The following is a 24,024-nucleotide window of genomic DNA, read 5'->3' on the forward strand; positions in this document are numbered from 1 at the left end:
AGGCAAGATCCAAACCATCTACACTCATGTCTTGTCCATAGTTTGTAGTGTAGACTGTAAACTATTTTCACTCGCATGTCTTCTTTAAAAAAATTTTGTAGATTATTTTCTGTTTAATTTTATTTAATTATTCTAGAATTTCTGTTTAATTTTATCTGCATTAAAGTTAACCGATTGAAAAATAGACCCTCTCAAGAACAACATATACACTGAGACACATATGCCTGATCTTTAATAAATTGCAAAAAATTCTTATCTTTTAGTTCATTACTCCTCTGATATTGTCGGATAATATTCTTCCTAAGTTGGAGTTGATCATCATTTTATTTATTTGTATTTTGTTGCCGATCATTTAATCTCTCTTTCGTTTGATATAATTCTTCTGATTTTAATCTGTGTACATATCAACAACGACAAACATCTTTCATCAGGCTCATGAACAAAAGTGAGAAGTCATAATGTTACCTTCCTTACCAGGCTGAATGGTGTTACCAATAAACACTCCAGAAACATGCAGTTCTACAAACATCACTCTGTTTATCACATCATAATGAACATCATTTCAACCAGAGTATGACAATATTGACTTTTGCCTCTTGTTTCCAGGGTGCTTCCATAAGTCACAACTATAATAAAAACTGTAACACATAGTATAAAGTGAAAAATTAATTTAAACCTAGTCTGTTGTGGAATAATATGTTATATGCACTGCCTTTATTTGGTAAATGATCCTTATTCTTACAACACAAGCCAAAGTTCTATAACGTCATTATTATATAAACATTACTTGGAGATAAAGTTGAAATAATTATAAGATACAACTACTAAAGAGCTTAGTAATAATTAAAACAACTTATATTTTAAGAAATTGGGTAAAATAAAGGCTGGAGACATTAAAAATATAGTTCAGCAGGAAATTGAAGAAAATTTAGTGATCAGATAGAATATATATGAAATGGAAGAAGTAGTACAGAAATAAGGAAGCGAATATAATCTTAATCAGAACTATTCAAACACAAAAGCCAAACTGACTAGGATACACCATATTGGAGAGGAATTTTTTAAGACAATGTTAAAAGGATTATCAAAATGTATAAAGGAAAATGGACAGAAAATATTAATAATTTCCAGCAGAATATATTGTCAAAATTATAATGATCTAAAGAAAATATTAGCTATCAGGATCTCAAAACTAAAAGTATAGAAAAGCAGAGATGTACATAGTTAAAAAAAAACAGCTTCAGGGAAGTTAACCACAATGATAATGATGATGATATTTAAAAGAGACTGCTGTTGGTTTTATTCAATTATATAATTTGTAAAACAACAGAGTAAAGTCTTCTATTTTAGTCAGTTACACATATTTAATAATGCATTTAAAATACTGTTGTATTGCATTATAAATATTCTAAATACTTTTAAGTCATAAAATAAATCTACGTTATCAGATCATAAACAGATTAGTATAAGTAATGAAAGCACTAAACTAACAGAGTGCAATTATCTATTATAATAAAGGAAAAATAAATATTTCTTTCAGCTTACTTGATACTGAAGTTGTATCAAAATTATATGCATGTGAATTAAAGCAGTACCTTTATTAGAATTAAATTTTTAAATTAAAATATTCTTTTTAAATAATTCTATTTGTACTCTATAATAAAGTACAGAAATGTAAATTACACAAGCTCAGATTTATTTTCACTTTCATTTATACAAACTATTAATGTTCTATGACAGAACAAAACAAATTTGTTCTTTATATTTACGTGAAATTTTTTATCACTTTTGCAGACATGTTTTCAATAGTTGGTGTTGATGTTTTTTTTTACTTTTCCTATAGATAATTTTATTACTGGCAATTATTATTATTTTTAATGAAAAATATAAAGATTCTTTTTAATATTGATAGATTTCTGAGATGGTTTAAAAAAAATAGGTTCTATTATTGTTATAGAATGCTTTTAAACACTCATTATTTGTTTGAAACTGCTTCCTGTTTGTCCAACACATTTGTAATCAGATATTTTAGTTTGTACATACATTCCAGCAGCACTGTATTCATTTGAAGTTTATACTTTGCGTGGGTGATGATTTTTGTTTTGTTTGGTATTTTCATTCTGAAGGCTACGTTATTGTGCAGCATTTTTAAATATGTAAGCTATTTTCTCTTAGACAATGTTGATCCATATATGTATATATGCGTGATCTATTTTTCATTTTTGTTATGTTTCTTTTTATTTGTATTTATTTTGTGTTTGAGTAAGTCAATGAGGGTGCTGTTATAGCCATTTGTATGATCTAGGTATTATATTTTGTTGAGTTCTACGCATGGGTTCTTTAAATAATAGGTTGTCCCAAGAAATCAGTGAATCATGCTTCTAAAGGATAAGAATTTATGTAAGGTTCTGTGGTTTGACGCTATAAATAAGTTGTCAACTGTTGTTGATTTCTGATATACTTTCAAATTATGCTTTTTTAAGTTGTAATGAAAAGTCAAAAAATGTCATTTGTTTGTTTTATGTTTATATTCTGGTCTAAATTTTAACTTATAATTTAATTTATTTATATATGTTAAGAACTGATCATATTAACTCCTGCAGTCTTGTAATATAGCTATTTCATTAATGTATCAGTGCCAACACACTATTTTTTTGAGAATGTTTATGAGTTTCTGCATTTCTTTTATGTACTGTAATAAAATTTCTATTAGCAAGCTAAAAATTTTGATAATTCAAAGGAAAGCCACCAGGTTCTCAAAAATGAATAGTTTTGTATAATTTTTAACACCAACCAATCAGGAAAAATATAACAAGTACTTCACCTTATTCTAAGTTAGACGTGACTTTTAATCATGTTGATTTGTTTAATATTTTTTGTTGATGATTATTCTAAGTGTTTAAGTTTGGGTACACTTCTACAAAAGTAAAAAATATGAACATTCAGAAAAGGGAAAAATAAAGGGTGAAGGCAATAGAAATCTACATATGGAAGATATCAGAGAAGATTAAATGGATAGATAGGCTAGAAAATTAAAGAAATAATGTGCAGATTAGAATTTTAATCAAAACAATTAAGAAAAGGAAAGCTAAGAGACAACATTTTAAAGGAATATGATTGATAAACACTACTAGAAGGATCAGTAAATGATGTAAAGAAGAGGCAACTGAAAAGAGTCAAATTACAGTTCATAAAAAAGGAAATGCAGTCACCAGGAACTCAAAAAGTTGACTGAAAGTAGAAGAAAGTGAGATGGCCATGTAGCAAGGGACCTGATGATATAATGTAATGAACTGACTTTTTAACTGTAAAAATTAGTTATTTCTTTTATTTGCAGTTTACTTTCTTTTTTTTATTTAATATGTCACTTTTTATTTAGGGTTTTCATTTTCACAGTTATAAGTATTGCTTGTATAAGTCATATCATAGGCAGAGTGACTTTACCTTACTACTTGAAGGGTTCAATTCTTGAATAAATAGAATTTCAATGTGCTGAGTAAAAAAGGATATAAAACCGAATCCTTCCTTAAAATTTGTCAAGTCTAATCTGTAAGTGTGCAGAATGTGTAAAATTGATATTCTTAGATCTTCAACAACTCTTTCACAAATTGTAGCAATGTTTTCACTGAAGTGAGCACTCAGTTGTTTGTATGTATGTTTATGGAAACCCAAAACCACAAAATATTTGTGGCTTTCCAGAAATTTTAACAGATTTATAAGAAGTTGTTGTAAATTATTCATCTGTAAATTATATGGTAAAATTGATGATAAATATACACTGGTGGACATAAATGACTGATAAAACTTAAATTACAGTTTTAAAAAATCAGTAATTTAATATAAAAAAACTTTGTATTTTTCTTTTTTTTTCTTTTGTTTCCAAAAATAAGATTTTTTTAGATTTTCTGAAATAAAAATCTACAAAAAAACTTATGAAACTCTTTTTTTCATGATTCAAACAGTCTATGTACAGTAATTTCTTCAGTGAATATAACTTTCAATATGTAATTGTTATTTTTACAGGTATTATAGTTCTTGTGGCACTGTTTGGTTGCAGTTCAGCAGCATGTATTATAATGTGGTTTACAGATCTCTATCTGAGACAGATATTAGAGGTAGGTATGTAATATTAATGTCTAATTTCTATTAGTATATAATTTACTGTTAAAATTGTTAAAAATTAATATCATGTTATTAGATAATGGTTTGTGTAATGGGCCATCACAATCCACATATATAAGTAAAATATAGATTAAATAGAATTTAATTTGCTTTATGTAGCATATCCAAAACAAGTAATGCATACAATTTTAAAATAAATGAAAGCTAAAAATGAATTCCAGTACTTCTTCCAGATTTAGTTGAAATATATAGATATGAAGTGTTTTAGTGTCTTACTGCCCTGAAAATTCTGTTACAAAATAAATAAAAAATTACTAGTAAAATAGCAACAATCAAATTGTATTAGAAAAATAAACTAAATAACAAGGGTAATAAAATAATTTTGGTATTTAGAAAAAAGTATGCAGACCGATAAGTACCACTGAAATTCTTTTTTCCTGTGTAACATTAGTCAGCAGCTTTCAATTTATTAGTTTGCAGGTCAAAAACCAGGTGCAACATAGTCTGGAATTTTATTTTATTAAAGAAATGATATTATTAAGCAAACATCTGTGATCAAATGTTATTCTGTAGATTATCTACTGTGCAATGGCAACATACAGAATTATGTATTAAAGACAGCAGGCAATCCACTTTAGAAGAACACATAAAAAAACACTGAACTAATAAGATATTCGTTAAAACTTCGGTAAGAGCGACGAAGTCAACGAACTACGTTTACAGTTATAACCTAACAGTATAATGAAAAAAAATAAGCATAAAAACATTAATTTCAGTTCAATTAGATTATTAATAAAGAATAGTTTCAAAAACAAACCTCGAATTTTGATAGACAGCATTTTTTTTCCATTTGATGAACCGCGGAACTCGAATATGTAATTTTATTCATTTTTTGCGGTGACTACGAATCGCGCCGTTAGATAACAATATTTCATAGAACTAGGTAGAGTACAAAAACTTGATAATGTACTTGAAATAATAATATTTAAAGAAAATATGTTACAACTTGTTTTAATAGTAAATGTTCTTATGTAAATGAAAGTACTGAAGAAGAAACAATTTTTTTAATTCCCATCACTTCATTAAAAAAAATTAAAAGTATTAGTTCACAAGAGATTACATAAGTTTTATTAAAAATGAATAAAAACAGAAATAAATTCGATTGGTAAAATCGAATTAAACGATAAAAATCGAAAGTTCACTTGCAAAGTAATATGTGCAATATTACATCACAGATTTTCGATTCGTAAAGGTCCTTTAAATAGTTTTATTAAAAAAGGAAAAATATGGTATGAAGTGAATGAGATATGACTATCAACAAAAAAGAAAAATTGGCCGTAAAATTCAATTTGTTTACGTCAATAAATTTTAATAATAAATTCATAGGATAACAATCAGTAATCCATAAAAAAATAAAGAATATTCTAACAAAAAGCAGTGATATCCAGAAAAAATTTTAATGAAATTGTAAACCGTACAGTAAGACTCGCAGATATCATTTCTTCCGCTCAAAAAACAAAATCATCTGTATAATAAATTTAAAAAGTAAGTAATTGTAATTTAATGTACCTGGGGATTGACTTAACTTACAGGATTATTACCTAGCCTAAAATTCGCATTATTTCAGTATTCATAATATAATGGTCTATTAATTATTCTTGATAATAAAAACTAAACTTAGTTGATAGTACTTCTTTATTTCACTTTCATTAATATTACTCAAGTATTATTTGTGTCTCATGAGTTTTATTCTTAGTAATTTAATTTATAATGTTTAGTCACAATGTAAATACTTCATAATTATCACTTAAAAAATTCTATTTATTATTTATAGCATAAATATTTATCATATTGTAATTAAATTTATTTCATAAGTACACATTATAGAAGACAATCCCTTCCTGTTAGTAACTGGACTATAAAGAGGGAGATTGAAACTAGTTGACCAAGCAAGGTGTGTGTGGTCTTCTTATAACTTCACCTTTTAGCACTTTGCTAATACATGTGTATCTGATATGGCCAAGATAGCCAATATATGATAGCCTGATAGTTATGGCCAAGTGCACTTTACAAATTTTATGCAGAGGAATCTTGCTGTTAGATGAAACAATCTACATGTAACAATTTTTCGTAAAATTATGTGCTTCAAAACAAAGGCTGCTTTCGGTCTTGAACCACTGTTACAGATTGAAATTGTGTTATCCTTCAACATCTTAATGACAGTCCTGAAATCACCCACCATTTTTACTAGATATAAGTCGGTTCAATTAATTTTATTTATTGAGATAAATTATTAAATTATAATTTGTTTTTTATATTTACCTTGAGACCACTATTTAAAAAAAGGATTGGAAAAATAGATTGGGCTATAAGTACCACTTTGACACTATTCAGTTAATGATATCTAATGCCTCTGGAGCAGTGTGTATCCCATTATTAACATAATAAGATTATTTTTGGTATTGGCTAAATTTCCGATAATCAATTATGATCAACAATGTTCCATTTTGTGCTTTTATTTTATTTTCAGTTCATTAACTCAGTTTCATAGTAAAAAATTGTTAAAATCAGTTAAAGATGAACATAGTCTGTTGTTTAAAAAAGTTCAATCCAAAATATATTTTGGAAATAAAAAATTGTTATTTTCTATTGTAAAGAGAATTAGGTAGTTCTGAAACTTACTTTACTAGCAATCATAAAAAAAAGTTATTTAATTCTTTTTAACTTCTATTTTTAACTATGTTTAGTTATAATCAATTAAATTAGTTTTGGTGTAATTATTAAAATCAATTACTTTCAGAAGGAATGAAGGATTAATTATTAATGTTATTGTTGTTGTTAATAATATTATTATTAATTATTAATAATTAAAAGTAATTATTTTGATGACTACAAAGGAAAATCAATCTACAAATTTATTTCAGATAAAAGATCAAGCATAGACATCACACACAAACAGAATCATCTGCTATAAATCATATGTAATATACATTCAAAGATTATTAACTACAATATTATATTAACCACAATGTGAAAATTTACACAACCACATAAAAACGAACAAAACAAAACCACGTAAAAAATACCAACACAAATGAATAATTTAACATTTTCAAGCATACTAAATCAGATCAAATAACATGCTGTGAACAAATACAGCACAGGTCAAATATACTCACATCATTTAACAATATTAAAGGGTTTTGTAGCATTTATTAAAATAGATACCATAAGTAACAATGCCATCAGTAGCTCTGTTGAAAAAGGAATCACACAATTATCTCCAAAAGGTCCTCTGGAAGAACAATTTCCATGTAATCTAAAAATAAATCTTTTTAAAATAACTTTCATTATTTTTCTATTTATACATTTTTACATTTTTTTAAATCATTGTTGTGTGATTTTTTTCTTTTTAGAATCTTTAATACCAATTAGAAATATATACAGACCAGACTATAAAAAATAATGGTGGAGTTTTAAAGTCATAGTTTTGGAACTAAGTATATTAGATATAAAGAATACATTGAAATAAACAGAAGCTGCCCAAAGTTTTCATCCATAAACAAATTTTACTACGAGGGTAAGTCAATTATTATCCGCAATGTAGTTATAAATTTTATTGCAATACAAATAGGAAACTTACATGTACATCATTTTTCAACATAGTCCCCTTGCATTTCAATGTACTTGGTCCATCGTTGCACAAACTTCCTGATGCCCTCATAAAAGAAGGTTTTCAATTGAGCTGCAAGCCAGAAATACACCGCTTTTTTCACTGTTTTGCCTGAGGTAAATCGATGGCCCCTTAATGCCTCTTTGAGTGGACCAAACATGTGGTAGTCAGCAGGGGCAAGATCAGGACTATGCGGAGGATGAGCCAGTACTTCAAAGTTGAGTTTCTGAAGCGTTTCAGCACTGTGGGCAGCAGTATGTTGACAGACATTGTTGTGCAACGACACAACACCTTTTGACAGCAGTCCTCGGCATTTGCTTCGAATTGCAGACTTCAGTAAGCATCTCACTGTAACGCACACTGTTTTTTGTTGTGCACTTTTCCTCATAATGTTCCAGTACTGGGTCTTGTGAGTCCCAAAAAACTGTAAGCATCAGTTTTCCTGTGGATGGTTAGGTCTTGAACGTTTTTTTGCAGGGCAAATTTGGATGTTTCCATTCCATACTCTGCCATTTACTCTCCAGCTCGTAATGATGGATTCATGTTTTGTTACCAGTGATGATTCTGTCTAAGAAGATGTTCTGTTCGTTACCATAGCGATCCAAATGTTTTTGGCAGATGTCCAAGTGCGTTTGTTTATGCAACTGTGTGAGTTGTTTTGAGACCCATCTTGCACAGACTTTATGAAAACAAAGTCTGTTGTGGATGATTTTGTAGGTAGAACCGTGACTAATTTGCAGACGATGTGCCACTTCATCAATAGCTACTTGTCTGTCTAAGAAAACCATGCCATGTGCACGCTCAATGTTTTCCTCATTTGTGGCGGTAAACGGTCATCCGGCTCCTTCGTCGTGCGTAACACTTGTGCGACCATTTTTTAATTTTTCAATCCATTCGTAGGCACTCCGTTGTGGCAATACACTTTTTCCATTCTGTACCGAAAGTCTTCGATGAATTTCAGTCCCTGATACACCTTCCGACCACAAAAAACAAACCACAGAAAACAGAGCAGCCATGATTAACGGCAGGGCAGCGATAATGGAACTAACCTAGCAGCATCAAACCTGCACAGACAAAACAACAATTAAACCATGCATGCATCATCTACGCAACATGACAGTACTACCAACACAATGTTACACTTGTTAGGTCGAATTTGTTAATGACGAACCACCATGTGAAAATAAAAATCATTGATGGCTCAAGTAACTTGAAGAAATAGACAGGCTACTGATAGCACTTGACAAGACTGTTGGAGCTGTATGAACAAGTTATTTGTGTAGCCTGAAAAAATTAGTGTATAAGTGTTCTATAGAGTTAAGAGTTCCAAAAACAACTGTAAATAAAGGTTTAAAAAAATAATTATGTTTTACTGGTTATAAAGTTCATGTGTTATATTAAATTTATCTACAGGACAACATTAAACTATTTGAATTCACCGAAGATATTTTGAATCGGTTAGATCATTGTGCAGAGTTTTTAAACAATTTGATTTTCAATAATAAAACATGTTTCAGGATGAGTACATCAGCTTAATGCTCAAATATGGGGTACTTAACCTCCATATGTCATTATGAAAAATTTATGTGACAGCCCAAAAATTAATGCATAGTGAACAATTAGATAAATCAGAGTTATTGCTCCTTTCTTATTTACTGAAAAAAACTATGACAGGAAACAATTTCCTGGATATGTTAGAAGGATATGAAATACTCCAAGTACCAAAGAATTCCATTCTCCAGTTTGACAAAGCATCTCCACATTTTGCCCATTAGTGTGAGATTACCTAAATGAAACATTAAATATTTCCTCAGCAATGAATTAAACGAGAAGGGTGGATACACTTTATGGTTACAGATCTTACCCGTAAAGTTCATGAAGTTTTTTTTTGTTTTTGTTTTGTTTAACCTCCGGAACCACCGTTAGATATTGCTTCAGAGGATGAGATGAATGATTTGTAACGTGTGTGAAAATGCCATGCCTGACCGGCATTTGTGAAGTTTGTAAAGACACAAGTGTTCTCTGTTAAAATAAAACTGTGAACTGCTTAAAAGAATGTATCACTGAATGTTTTTCATCTCTCACATCAGATGTTCTCTGTCATATTTGACAAGGGATTGAATATCAACTTGATGTCTGCAAAGCAATTAAAGGAAGATACGTCTAAATCAAATGAAGAAGTAAAATTTTTAGAGAGTTTCTTTTCATGTTGATTTTATACTTCATGTCTCTTTTATGCTTTGTTCCAAAAATATGACTGTTTGAAACCCCACCATTATTTTATAAACACACTGTATTATTAGTCACGAGTAAAGAAAAACAAAACATTACCTTTTTAAATAATAACTATGACTCGACTATTCTCAAGAAATATAATTGATCACTTTTTTATTTATATTTGTATTACAGACCATGACTGTTCATAATGGGAGCTTCATGTTCGAATCATGGAGGAAACCATCATTAAAACCTTTGATATGTGTTTATGCCTTTAATTACACAAACTTATATGAATTTATTATACAAGAAGATAAAAAAATACGTGTGGAAGAAAAAGGACCATACTGTTACAGGTAATTATTCAAGAATAATGAATAATATAATAATAATAACTGTTATAAAAACAATTACGCATGGTGATTCCATTAAAAGCTTCCATTCACTTCATAAACACTGTTCAACAAGGCAAACTAAAATTAGCTTTTGCAAATAAAGTAAGATCCATTATTTTAACAGACTATTGTCTTTGTCATAACTAAATAATAGTAAGTGACCTGAAATGAGAAACAAGACATCCTTCAAAATGGAATAGCCACTTAGGATTATATACCAGGTTTACTAGGGAAAGTAATATCCTGAAAAAGTGAAGCGATTTCGTGTTGTCTTTTTCAATGAGCCTGACGTACTGTTTTATACAAACATACCAATCCCACTGTAATGAAGTGTGTTTAATTAAAATCATTACTTTCAGAATAAACATTTCTGGTTGGTGCCTCTTGTATCACAGTGATTTTATAATTGTCAGGTGTAAGAAAGATTTGGAATAATAGTATAAATCCACAAATTAATGAATCTCCTGCTACCAATAAACTGTTCATTTTACACTCTGCCTTCTTTTAATAACAAATAATTATTGAAATCAAATCTCTGTGTTTAAAAAAAATATATATTACATTTGTATTATTTGGATATATTTTATCTTATCTTTCTAAATTAATAGATGTATAATTTTTATTTACATTTTTTTTTTTGTCTTCAGTCATTTGACTGGTTTGATGCAGCTCTCCAAGATTCCCTATCTGGTGCTAGTCGTTTCATTTCAGTATACCCTCTACATCCTACATCCCTAACAATTTGTATTACAGATTCCAAACGTGGCCTGCCTACACAATTTTTCCCTTCTACCTGTCCTTCCAATATTAAAGCGACTATTCCAGGATGCCTTAGTATGTGGCCTATAAGTCTGTCTCTTCTTTTAACTATATTTTTCCAAATGCTTCTTTCTTCATCTATTTGGCGCAATACCTCTTCATTTGTCACTTTATCCACCCATCTGATTTTTAACATTCTCCTATAGCACCACATTTCAAAAGCTTCTAATCTTTTCTTCTCAGATACTCCGATGGTCCAAGTTTCACTTCCATATAAAGCGACACTCCAAACATACACTTTCAAAAATCTTTTCCTGACATTTAAATTAATTTTTGATGTAAACAAATTATATTTCTTACTAAAGGCTCGTTTAGCCTGTGCTATTCGGCATTTTATATCGCTACTGCTTCGTCCATCTTTAGTAATTCTACTTCCCAAATAACAAAATTCTTCTACCTCCATAATCTTTATTTACATATGAAGTTATAATTCTTTCCAAATAGTTCTTCACGCATAAGAAAAATAATTAATAAATTACTGAAGACAATCTTAACTGACTTAAAAAGAGCATGTTCTTAAATTTTCAAAAATGCAGCTTTCTCACGCTCACATACATATATTATGCCTAATTTACACCCCTTTGTCAACTGACAACTGTTCTAAAGAACTCAATACAATAAAATATCTGGCACATATTAATAACTTTCCACCCACACCTTTACACAGTTTGCTACATAAAATACAGAATATCAGAAATACTTAGTGTCAATAAATATGTAACATTAATATAATCAACTAACAGTCATGCAAAATTATCAATATTTTCAGGACTGAAGGTGAGGTGACTGACTATCAATTTCAAAAATATATACATCATAAAGCAAATTAACCAAATAAGACTAAAAACGCACACTTGCCCAAGTATAAATAAATTAAACTGCAGTGACTGAATAAATTAGACTGCAGTGATATATTAACTGCAGTTAATTATTTGGTACAAGCTACACAATAGTGATTATTAAAATTGATATGTACAACTGTTCAGTCCATTAATTCATAGCTACTCAAGGCATTGAGTGGGACTGTGTAACTCAATGGCACCCATAATGTGCACTACATTGGTAGAACTAGATATAACTGCTAGAACTAAGTTATATAGCTATAATTACTACTAACATTTCAAACTACTAAAACATATATATATATTTTTTTTTAGAGAAACACTGGAAAAAATAAATGTTCATTTTAATGAAGAAGAAGGAACAGTAACATATGGTAATAGAAGGACACATATATTTGATCCAGATCATTCACGAGGTAGCCCTGATGATATACTAGTTCTACCAAACCTTTCACTAATCGTAAGTTTTAATGTAATGTTTTCATAAAATAATAGAAAAATTAAACATATATATATTATATAAAAAAAACATAGTTAGCCTAAAATGAGAACATAAATTAAAATTCAGTATTATGAGTTAAATCCAAATCTGATGAGACAGACCTAAAAGTTAGCAACTTCATCAAACAAAAATTATTTTCTTGAAAAACATTTTTTATAGTTTTTCAAACATGTTTTTGATTAATTCATTGATAAGATAATCTAGAAGGTCTTCTCTCCATATGTCTAGTGGAAATTCCTTGATTCAGGTCCTATAAGCAGCTGCACCTATTGTATATATAATTAAGAGCATCTCTAGCTTACATTCATGGATAGCCAGACCAGATCCAATTAATGACCGTATCATTAATTAGAACCAATAACAGAATAGTTGAATATAGCTAGACTAAAACCAGATATATAAACCTTGATAATGACCCTAGCCACCATTCTATTGTTGGGTTCAAATTAATATCACATTTAAGCACACTTATTACACACCAAGGAATGGCTGCCTACAGGTCTTGTAAACAAGCAGAAATCGAGAGTACAAGATCAGTTCTGTAAACGAAGAAATGCAACTTTAAAGTTCACTTTTGGAACCTTAAAGTTCCTTTAAAGGAACTTTCCTAACCTGACTATTCAATTTCTTGTTGTGAAACCATAACTGATCAGTAAATATAAACATAATTTTTTTTTTGTTGAGTAGTTTTGAGAATATTCATGGCAATTGTTTGAATCACTTTGGAGAGTTTGAATTGGCTGTTAATATTGAAAAATAATAAAAATATAAGTTTAATTTTGATATGAAATTAAATGAAAAAAAATTAAAATTTTATAAGCTTATTTCAACAGTACCTTACTTTTGAAACTGCCATTTTACTTTTTGTTCTTTTCAAATTTTTGATCACATTACTTCATGTAGATGGTTACAAAGCGACTGTTTTGAAATGATTTCAAATAAGATATTTAAAAACATTTTATTATACAATTAATCTCAGCAAGTGGTTAAAAAGATTTACACTTCAAATTAGCTCCAAGCTAAATATTAAGGAGGAATAACTTAGGAAAAATAAATAATAAATAATAAGTTTAGAACTTTATTAAAGGAGTGTTTCAAATGAAATCAATTTAATCATCTTTCAAAAGAATTTATTAAATATTAAGATATCCAAAATTGTCACAATTTAAACCAAAGAAATATTACAATTACTAAAATGAGAATATTACCTTTATAATTAATAATGAAATATCTGCCTGGGAAGAAGTGCAGTGTTTTGCATCTATAAAGGTAGATAGTTGTAAGATTTTTTTTTAACAGTTAAAAACAAACTCACCTTAGTCTATCCTCTGAAAATTCCTTTGCCAAAAACTTTCCCAATATTATAAAAATTCCATATATTCTCCAATTCCCCATCTAGCCACCTCTCCTAGCTATATGTCTTCTTTGCTTTACTCTTCCTTTATTTTTATTTGAGAATAGTGAATGCAACTCCTCTCATTCTATAATTATTTTAAAAAACATTTCAGTCTGTTTTATCTGCATTCTCCTTTATTCTCCAAATTCCAAATCTCTTCTTCATTTCTTATTCAACTTTACTTTTTGTTTTTCTCTAAATTGATCTATAGTAATATTATTATTATTATTTTAATATTTGAGGCACATATATATGCCTTGACAATTCAAAAAATTAAATTAATATATATTCATCAACATACAATCTTTGTTTTGCAGGAATTTTTGTAGTTATTAACTTAGTAACAAACCTAAACATTGTTCAACAGATGGGTAATGTAATCCCATAAAAAAATTATATTCTTAAAATGTTTTAAATTATTCTGGATTATTTCTCCAATGAATTAATACATGGTTTCACACAAAAAGGGATACGTTAATTTATTGCTTTTCACTATCTGTCCCATTCTTTCTTATAGCTGGGTATAAAATATCTGAGGTACAAGATGCACCAGTCAAGAGTTATTTTCTCTGAGAATAATAATGTGCACTATACAGCTTGTCCCTGTAGGAAACAGACTGAAGATCTGTTCCCTACAGGAACTGGCCCAAAAGTGAAATACAATTCTTCAAGTAACATGTAGAATTGAATTTCAGACAAATTTGACTTAAATTCATCGACTAGCATGCCAAATTAATATCTGACTCATTGAAGAAGGCAACCCAAAATCACTGCACACCTCAATTTCCCTAGTAAGCAAGGGATGAAAACTTGATACTTTTGAAAACATCTATCATTTTAGAACTGATTATGTCTTATGTCAGGTTGTTTATAAACAGATAAACAGAGTTGCACTGTGGGAACACTATGATATTGCTTTTTGGGAGAAATAAAAAATTGTTCTTTCACATAAAACTTATTTTAACTTAAAGTCTGGCCTCATTTTATTTAAACATTAAATATTCATTGTCATAATATCTATTTATAAAAGATATTTTCACTTCCTTAAATGGTGTCTGTCAAAGGACACTGGTGTAAATTATAATAATTACGGCATGAAAATGGTCCTAGCTTTTGGATATCTATAGGCAAACAGCGACAAAATAAGTCACTAAAAATCTAATTGTGAAAAAAAGCTAAATATTTGACATGAAAAAGATGAGATATACTTCTTAACATAAACATTAAAATAAATTTGTATTTTTCATAACACTATCATACAGCCAGCTAGCTGCCTGTAGCTGTGGACCATATTCTTGTGGTCTGCTATAATACAAAATCAAACGTTAAGTACTGGAAAATTTATGATTGCACCCTTGCTTACAAACATTATGTTGTGGCCTTAAAATACTTATAATACAGAATTTTATAATCCTAAACCAGTAAAATGAGTGCAATCTAAGCTAGATGTAAAATTCTTTGGTTCATTTCTTAAATTTGAGTATGAATTAAGGCAAACAGCTCTTAAATGTAATCAGTCAATTAATACAAATGGTATTATTTTATAAATACATTTTAAGTTTATCATGTATGATCTCTTTTTATCATATAGAAGTAATTTGGATTTTTTAATTCAATTCATCCTATGAATCTAATAATTCTTCTTTTTTATTTTTCAGACTGCAGTATCATTTCATCATGATGCTAATATATTAAAGAAAACATTACTTTATTTATCATTAAAAGGAACTGATTCTAAAGTTATTCTTCGTGTCAGAGCACATGACTTCTTTTTTGGTTATGAAGATAACTTCTTAAAATTAGTCAGTTCAATTGCAAAATTGCTTAATAATGAATTACCATTTGAAAAATTTGGTGTGTTAGCATTTGTAAGTACATTACCTTTTGTATATACTCCAAATAACATGTAAGAAATATTTTTTTTATTTCCCAGATAATTCTAAAGATGATATTAAGTAGGAAATTTTTCATGAGTTTTTAAGACATAAGTATAACTAATTTATTTATTATCAGGTAGGAGGAAAGTTATCCTATGCATCACATGATGTTCATGGGATGTCCAAAACCTGTCTGACATTTATTTCTGAATATGCAGAACTTCCAGAAGATATCCTGAAATACAGCAAAACATCATGAATATTTGAAAGTAAGATGATGTTGCACATATATCCTTCTCTCAGGATACGTGGAATATCTGCACTCCAACAAATCCCAAAAAAAGTAGGATGTGCCCAAACAGTTAAAAAAAAAAAAAATGAGTAAATTAAATGAATGTTAAATAACATACAACAGTTACTGGATGATCGTCTATAAATCTCTACCTTTTTAATTACAGTTTTAAAGGACAGTAGATAAAAGTTATGCAATTAGACTCTTAAGAATTTTACAAATGTTTAATTTTACTTATACTTAATTGATGGATGAAAAAATATGTTTTTGTTAGTTGATGAAAATTTATCACTACAAAAAAAAAAATAACAAAATATAATGACATATTGTTTTTTTTTTTTATTACTTGTCATTAATGATTAAATGGATACATGCATTATGATTTAACTGAATGGCAATGATTTAAAATTCTCTTTTAATTTACCCACCATATCCATATTAATATATAATCCACTGCCAACCAGCTAACAGCAATTATTACTAATATATTGTACCAAGAGTGTCTTAACATGTTTCCTAGGTGTGAGGTTATGTTTAATGAATGATTATTTCTCTAGTTCTAGATTTATTGTATGACAATCTAAATATGCTTATACCATCAGCTGTTTATTAAACATATTGTATAAATTACTGAAATACATTAATTACTTATTTTATTTTAATTATTATGAACAATTCACTTGTCTTTATAAGTACATCAAATACTTCAGTTACAGAACATAGAGAATGTAAAATAGCCTATATTAATATATCAGAGCATTGTCAATTTAATTTCCTATGTATGTTGTGTGGAGTAATAAAATATAACCTGAGGATGTACAAGGGATATCTGCATTAGATCCAAAAGGATATCTTTAGGTTGTACTATAAATATGATCCCAAGAATACCATATTATGCCTTGCATATATGTGTATCCTTGGACCTTTATGGCTGTACATTTTTAAAAAGGATGGATGAAGTGTAATTGACATTCACTCAATAATAATTCACAAATGAAAAGAGATAGTCAAATGAAACAAGTATGGCATAAAAATACATTTTATTTGCTATAAAACTTATATTAATTTTTCTACATAGTCACTATATATAGCTACACATTTCTCCCAACAGTAAACCAGTTTTCTCATTCCATCAATTAAGAATGGTGGAGGTCTTTCCTTGATCCACAACCCTACTACATCCTTCATTCATGGTGTAATGAATACCCTTAACATTCCTCTTTAATTTTGGAAAAAAGTGAAAATTACAAATCAGGTGAGTTTGGAGGGTGGAATAGATTCAAATTGCGACTTCACAAGAGCCTCTGTGGTTGCAAGTGATGTATATGACTGAGCATATTTGGGTGGCAGAATTCCATTTTATGTTTTTCGAAGGATTGTTGAACACAATACACGCATCTCATATGGTGTTTTAATTTTAAATGTATTGCTCAGAATTTAATCACAACATTGGCCATCACTATATCAACATATCAATATTGTCACCCATCATAATATTGAAAAGGAAATAAATTTTCTCATTACGATAATGTTCAGAAGCTATTTATAAATTTTTTTGTTTTTGTTATTTTTTCTTTTCTGAGAATATGCATGGCATCCACTGCAAACAGCTTTTACTGTAGCCCAGTTTGCAATAATTTGTCCTAAGTATTCTTTCAATATGCTATCCTATTGGTATGCTCTCCTGTTATCTTCCTGCATTACATTTCAGCTGCCCTTGTATAGCCCAGGAAAATTCTCATATTATTATGGAATTTTGCAAGGAACATTTCAGAAAATTCTCAATACCCTCCTAGGTTTTCCAATGGCTACCCTGAGGATGCTCTTGTGCTATCCGGTATCAATCAGGCAAAATATGTTTTTTTCTTATTTCAGAGAGCTGCTGTCACAGATGACACACTGACTGTAAAAACTGGAGAAAATGATCTTGAACACATAGATGTAGTAACTGCAGTCAATGGTCGACCTAACCTTACTATCTGGTTTGGTGATGAGTGCAACCGTATTGATGGTAGCGATGGAGCATTCTTTCCAAGGAAAGATATCAATCATGCCACTACTCTTTACCTTTTTCACCAAGATATATGTCGAAGATTGCCTCTCGTATATGACAAGGATGTTGATGTAAGTTATCGCAAAAATTAATGTTAAGCTCAGGTAATATTAAAATACTGAGAGAAAAATTATAACTTCATAGCGTAATTTCAACAGGTTTATATGAACATGCAGTGTCAATTTGTGAGCATACAAATATAGTAAAAATAATGTTTTATGCTTTTAATCATATAATAACATACAAATATTTATAATCTTTAATAAGTACAGCTCCAAGGCAGGTAATTGATGTTAACCCTGAATAAAATTTAAGGGGCAAATGTGTAGCCTTACACATTTACCCCTTAAATTAATAATTTAATTTAATTAATAATTTATTATTCTAAAAACTGACACTCTTAAATACATATTTACATACATAAGACCTAGATGTTTTAAACAAAGAGTACTAAATGTAAAGTAATGGAGGTAGCTAACCCAGGGGCATACATAAGGGGGGTTAACCAGGTTTAAACCCCTCCTTGAAGGTTTAAGTACTTTTTAATATTAGTCCTACATAAAATAAACATACTATAAATTTACACATATATATTTGAGTATATTTTTAAAAATCCATCGTATTCTCTCCTCCAATTTCTCACTGTCAGAGTAACAAAATCTATTGACATAAGACCCAGTTCGCCGTCCTTCCTTCTTCAATAATTTAATCCCCGTACTTGGAGCTGTGGCAGGTACAGTACATCACTCAATGTGCGACACAATAGCTGTCATTCAACATTCTGAGAAGGCGGCAGTGCTCTCACTGGTGCAGTAGGTGTCAAATTATACACTCCTCCTCGTCTACTGAAAGAGAGAAAAGACGATCAAATCTGCTGCTTATTAAGAAGGTACGATAATTATACCGATCTTGTAATAAAATAAGGCCGACACATATAAACTTACTTGTTGTGAAACATATTGTCAGGACAGCTCTGCAGCGGCAGCAGTGCATATATGAAATATTGTACATTGTTGAGCGGTATTCACTCATTAGTCTTAGTTCAGATTTTGTTGTGGAATGTTTGTTTAACGTTTTGTACGTTTCGCAGTTCATACTTGTAAATAGAAACTTCACATTATCATTTTGTGTTCTTTAATATGTCTAAGAGACCTCAAAGTTCAATTTTACCATTTTTTAGCAAAAAGTCATGTGCTAATAGTGATTCTTGTAACGTTAGTGAAAATTTTACATTGCTAAATATTTCTTCGCTGCCGCAACATGACTATGCTTTCGCAAACGTTCTTCCCGAAACTAGTTTCACACCCTCCTGTGAAAACTCGGCTGGTATTGAATGCACATCAACATCACTCAGTAATGTTGATGTGCCTGCTGAATTATTTAGAATGATAAGTGTATTGTTCTGGTTCAGAAGCTTCAACATCTTCAAGTTCCAGTGAACCACACGTTTACGATATTGATGTTTACATAGGAAAAGACTTGTCTAATGAAAAAAAAATGGATGTCTGGGACAATATCTGGGAACCAAATCCAGGGTTTGTTTTTCCAACAAAAGAAAAGAGAAATCTGCGATTTCAATTTAAATGGCTTTACCGCTGGAAGTGGCTTGCATATTCCGAATTTAAGGGAGGGAGTTTTTGTAAATGTTGTGCACGTTTTGCTCCAAGAAATGATGTTGGATCTAGCAAGCAACCTTTAGGTCAGGTCAACTTTGTAGTGAGAAATTTGACAACTGGAAGGATGCCGTGAGCGATTTTCAGGACATGAGAAGTGTCTTTATCACAAAGAAAGTTTGGAGGTAGTCGGTACTTTATTCGAAATTTCATGTGGAAAGAAAAAGCCTATAGATACTGCTATAGATGCTAACAGATACTGCAACAACTCAAAAGAAACTGGAGAACAAGAAAAAACTTTTTCCTATTTTTTAAGAGATTTTACTGTTTTTTTTTTGTTTTTTTTACTGTATTGCTTTGCGAGGCCACAGGGATTCAGGGTGAGTAGAGGTCGAGGTCGACCAAGAACCAGAAGAAAATGATAGCAAATTCAGGGCACTTCTTCACTTTCGAAGTAAGACTGATATTGTATTAAAAAATATGTTGATGTGTAGTGTAGGAAATGCGCAGTATACCAGTCCTAGAATACAAAATGAAATAATTGAAGTGTGCAACGACATGATTGTTCAAAATCTCATGAAAGAACTTAATGCCTTCAGTTACTTCTCTATTCTCGCCGATGAGAGGTCAGACATATCAGGCTTAGAACAATTTTCATTATCTCGCTGTGAAGGAAAACTTTATACAATTCATAACATACATTATATGATGTGACCAGAAAAGGAATTGCAATGACGATATTGGACAAGTTGCGTTCATTAAATGTAAACATAAATAAGATTCATAGTCAAGGGTATGACAGAGCTATGTCCATGTCAGGTAAAGTAAATGGAGTCCAAGCACATGTAAAGGAAATAATTCCATCAGCTTTATATGTCCACTGCTCAGCACACAGCCTCAACTTAGCTGTATCTCCAGTGCTTGTGAAGTAATTGCCATTAGAATCTGTTGGGTAAAATATCGAGTATGTAAGAATTTTTTAATACTCCTTAAAGGTAACATCTTTTAAAATTGGCAATAAGTGAAATGGAAACTACTACTTCACACTGTGAAAAAGTCGTTCAACTTTGCACTACACGTTGGTTGAAAAGGTATAATTCAGTAGCCATGCTGGTGGAATTGTATTACCTTATTATTGCAACCCTTCAAAGCATATCAGAATGGAATGACAAAGACTCATCCTCACAAGCAAATTCACTTTTATGTGCTTTAACTGACAATCAATTTTTGATATCGCTGTTTTGTATTCAGAGACTGCTTTCTTTAAGTCTCCCACTGTGTAAATTCCTGCAGAATTCAACTATTGATCTCGTGCAAGCAGTAAACCTTAGATATTAACAGTGAAATGAAATGTATACTACAAAAATGTTGATGAAGAATTTTCTAAAATTTTCATTTGTCTTGAATAGATTGGGGTCCTCCATTCAAACCCCTCGCATGGCAGCGTGAGCAAAAAACCATGTAAATTTGGACTTATCATCAGTGACACCAGAACTTTACTTCCACGTCTCTACTTTTATTCCATTTCTGGATACTTTCATTTCCTAACTAGATTCGTGTTTCTTGGAGCACAAGGAAATATTGAAAGGCTTTCAGTGCCTTTTACCTATGAACCCAGACCTTCTGCTCCTGCCATCCCAAATTTCTGTTTTCACTTTGCTCACAGAATTCTATGCCAGTGACAAAAGAAACAGTTGCCAAGAAGACCTGAATAATGATTTAAAATTATGGTACAGAAAAATTGCATTTCTTGAGAAGGGAGACCAACCAAAAACGGTTATAGATGAGTTAACTATGTGCAATCCCAACATAATGCCAAATGTATTCACTTTGTAAGAAATACTAGCTGCACTCCTAGTGTCCACGTGTACAAATGAATGATACTTCTGAACATTACGCCATCTAAAAACATATTTGCGTAATTCTACTGGAAATACACGTTTGAATGGATTAGCACTCCTCAGCGAGAATAGAAACTGCACTCCAACTGCAGAAGATCTGTTAAGTGAACTAATGAAAAAGTAACATCGTTTGGACATTGTATTGTGAATGCTGAAATTTCTGAATGAGCATAATACACCGTAAGCTACATACATTATACATACTATATTAATTTAACCACCAGTATTCTTTTTAAACTATGATTTTTCAAAACAATAATACGCTGTAGTAGAGTACTGATTCAATGTTTGAGACAACTTCATTCAATTCTTTATTCAAATTCCTTCATAGGATGTGGATTCATCAGTGCCAGTTTCATTCTTAAACCTTGGTGAGTTCCATATTGACATGTGTTAATAAAATTTATTTCATTATATTTGATTGCTTACATGGATTTTATATGTTATGTAAAGTGTCTTACCTATCATATACAAATAACCATTCACTAAAATACATGATATTGTGTAGCCTAAGTGTAATAATGGCATGTGGCACAGGCAGAAGTATTTTTATTATACAAAATGAAATAAATGTTAAAAGTTGTTAAAAAAAACTGTAGCTCAAGGCTGTGAAAAAAAATACGTTATAGAAGAGTTTATCAGGGTATTTATGAATGTGTTATATTTCAACATTGTAAAATAAATATATTGTAACATGATATAATAATAATAATAAAATAATACACAAAATTTTAAATACTGATGCTAATTGTAAACAATTTTAATAACGACTCCCCATTTAACAAAATTCTGCGTACACCATTGAACCAACCAGTTCCTCTCCCTTAAAAAGACACTCTGTAAGATAATAATAATTAATCCAATAAATGGACAAAATTGTTTTATTTCTATTAATTACTAATCAGCCAAGAGCTTGGACTTTAGGGCATAAAAAGAAAGAAATGTCATTCATTAATTAATTTTATTCACAGTTGAAATTACATTTATCTTAGTTAAACAAAGATCTAAAACTGTTGACTGATTTTCCATTACTCATTTATTTATGAAGTAATATTCAACTTTAGGCAGATGTATGTTAAATTAAATCTTTAAACTTATAATTATGATATGTAAAATGAATCAAGTAGATTTGGGTAAGATTACAGGACAAAATTATTTGATTATAAACCATCTTTCTTAAGCCGACATGGATATTACCCTTGATAATATATAATGTTTAATTAAAAGATTAAGCAAGTTTTAATCACGAAATTGTTTACTCTCTTCTTTTCAAGAATTCCTTGGCCTTCTGAATAAAAGTAGTTTCTTGTAGGTTTAGGAATAGATTTAAGTTAAATTCTTGACTTATCTTATACTCAGAACTGGGTTATCAGAAGATATTAAAAAACCTTTTAAGCCTTCTCAGATCAATTAAGATATGGACACTATACATCAAATCCAAAAGGATCACTTTGCTGTAATAAAACTTTTTTTTGTAATCGCTAAGAATTTAAAGACCATTTAAGTGTACTCTTAAACATTGGATTTGTTTCGAAAATTGATTTACTATTCATGAGGCAAATAACACTTTTTATATTTATATTAAATTCTTAGTTAATATAGTGTGAATGTATTAAAAGAGATAAGGACCTCCTCAGCCCAAGTCTGGTATTTTTATATAGCTTCTAGACAGTCATTACATAGATTCTAAGTTAAAGCTATCACCACAGAGCAATAGAAACATCAAGATTTTATTCAATAGGTCCCAATATGCTTAATAAAAATTTAATGGGAATCTGTGCTAAGAATGTTAATCAATGATTTTACTCTGACCAGTTAAACTACATATTAATAAAGTATACATTTTTAAAATAATAAAAGACTTTTTCCTTCAGTAAACTAAAGATTCTCTTAGGATTGGCCTATACTTTCCTTAAAAAGGCTCACTCATTCCTACAATTATGTAGAAGTATCCAGCTGAAACTACAAACCATTCAGACATACCTCCCATATATAGTAAAGCAAAATATTAAACAGACTTCATAATTCAATTATGTTACTGTTTCACAGTCTTTTTTAAATGTTATTTTTGGATTTACAGTTTTCAAGGAATAGGAAGATGGCTTTACCCAGGCATCTCAGAAATTATTTTGAATTTATACATAACCCCTGAATAGGAATCTTGACAGCCTCATAGGAAACAGGAGTCCTTGAATAGTTCCATAGGTATAGAGAACCACGACCCCAATAAAGAAGCAGCTACCACCTGTAGTGTGACCTGAAACTGTACCATCATGTCGTCAGAGATGGATTCAGGTCAGCAGCTAAAAATTCCATAGTATT

General features: G+C 29.9%; 1 protein-coding gene across 2 annotated transcripts in view; it reads left to right on the forward strand.

The window, feature by feature from the left end:
* The window catches only part of LOC142322399 (lysosome membrane protein 2-like), a 142,790-nt gene that overhangs the window by 99,926 nt on the left and 18,840 nt on the right, over nt 1-24,024 (forward strand). For both annotated transcript variants that reach the window (XM_075361442.1, XM_075361441.1), the window contains exons 2-6: nt 4,024-4,115; nt 10,205-10,368; nt 12,384-12,528; nt 15,625-15,834; nt 18,011-18,259. In XM_075361442.1, the coding sequence (XP_075217557.1) occupies nt 4,024-4,115; nt 10,205-10,368; nt 12,384-12,528; nt 15,625-15,834; nt 18,011-18,259 (860 nt within the window). The remainder of the gene's footprint in view (nt 1-4,023; nt 4,116-10,204; nt 10,369-12,383; nt 12,529-15,624; nt 15,835-18,010; nt 18,260-24,024) is intronic.

Source organism: Lycorma delicatula, chromosome 3 (assembly GCF_047948215.1).
Source record: "Lycorma delicatula isolate Av1 chromosome 3, ASM4794821v1, whole genome shotgun sequence".
NCBI lineage: Eukaryota > Metazoa > Arthropoda > Insecta > Hemiptera > Fulgoridae > Lycorma > Lycorma delicatula.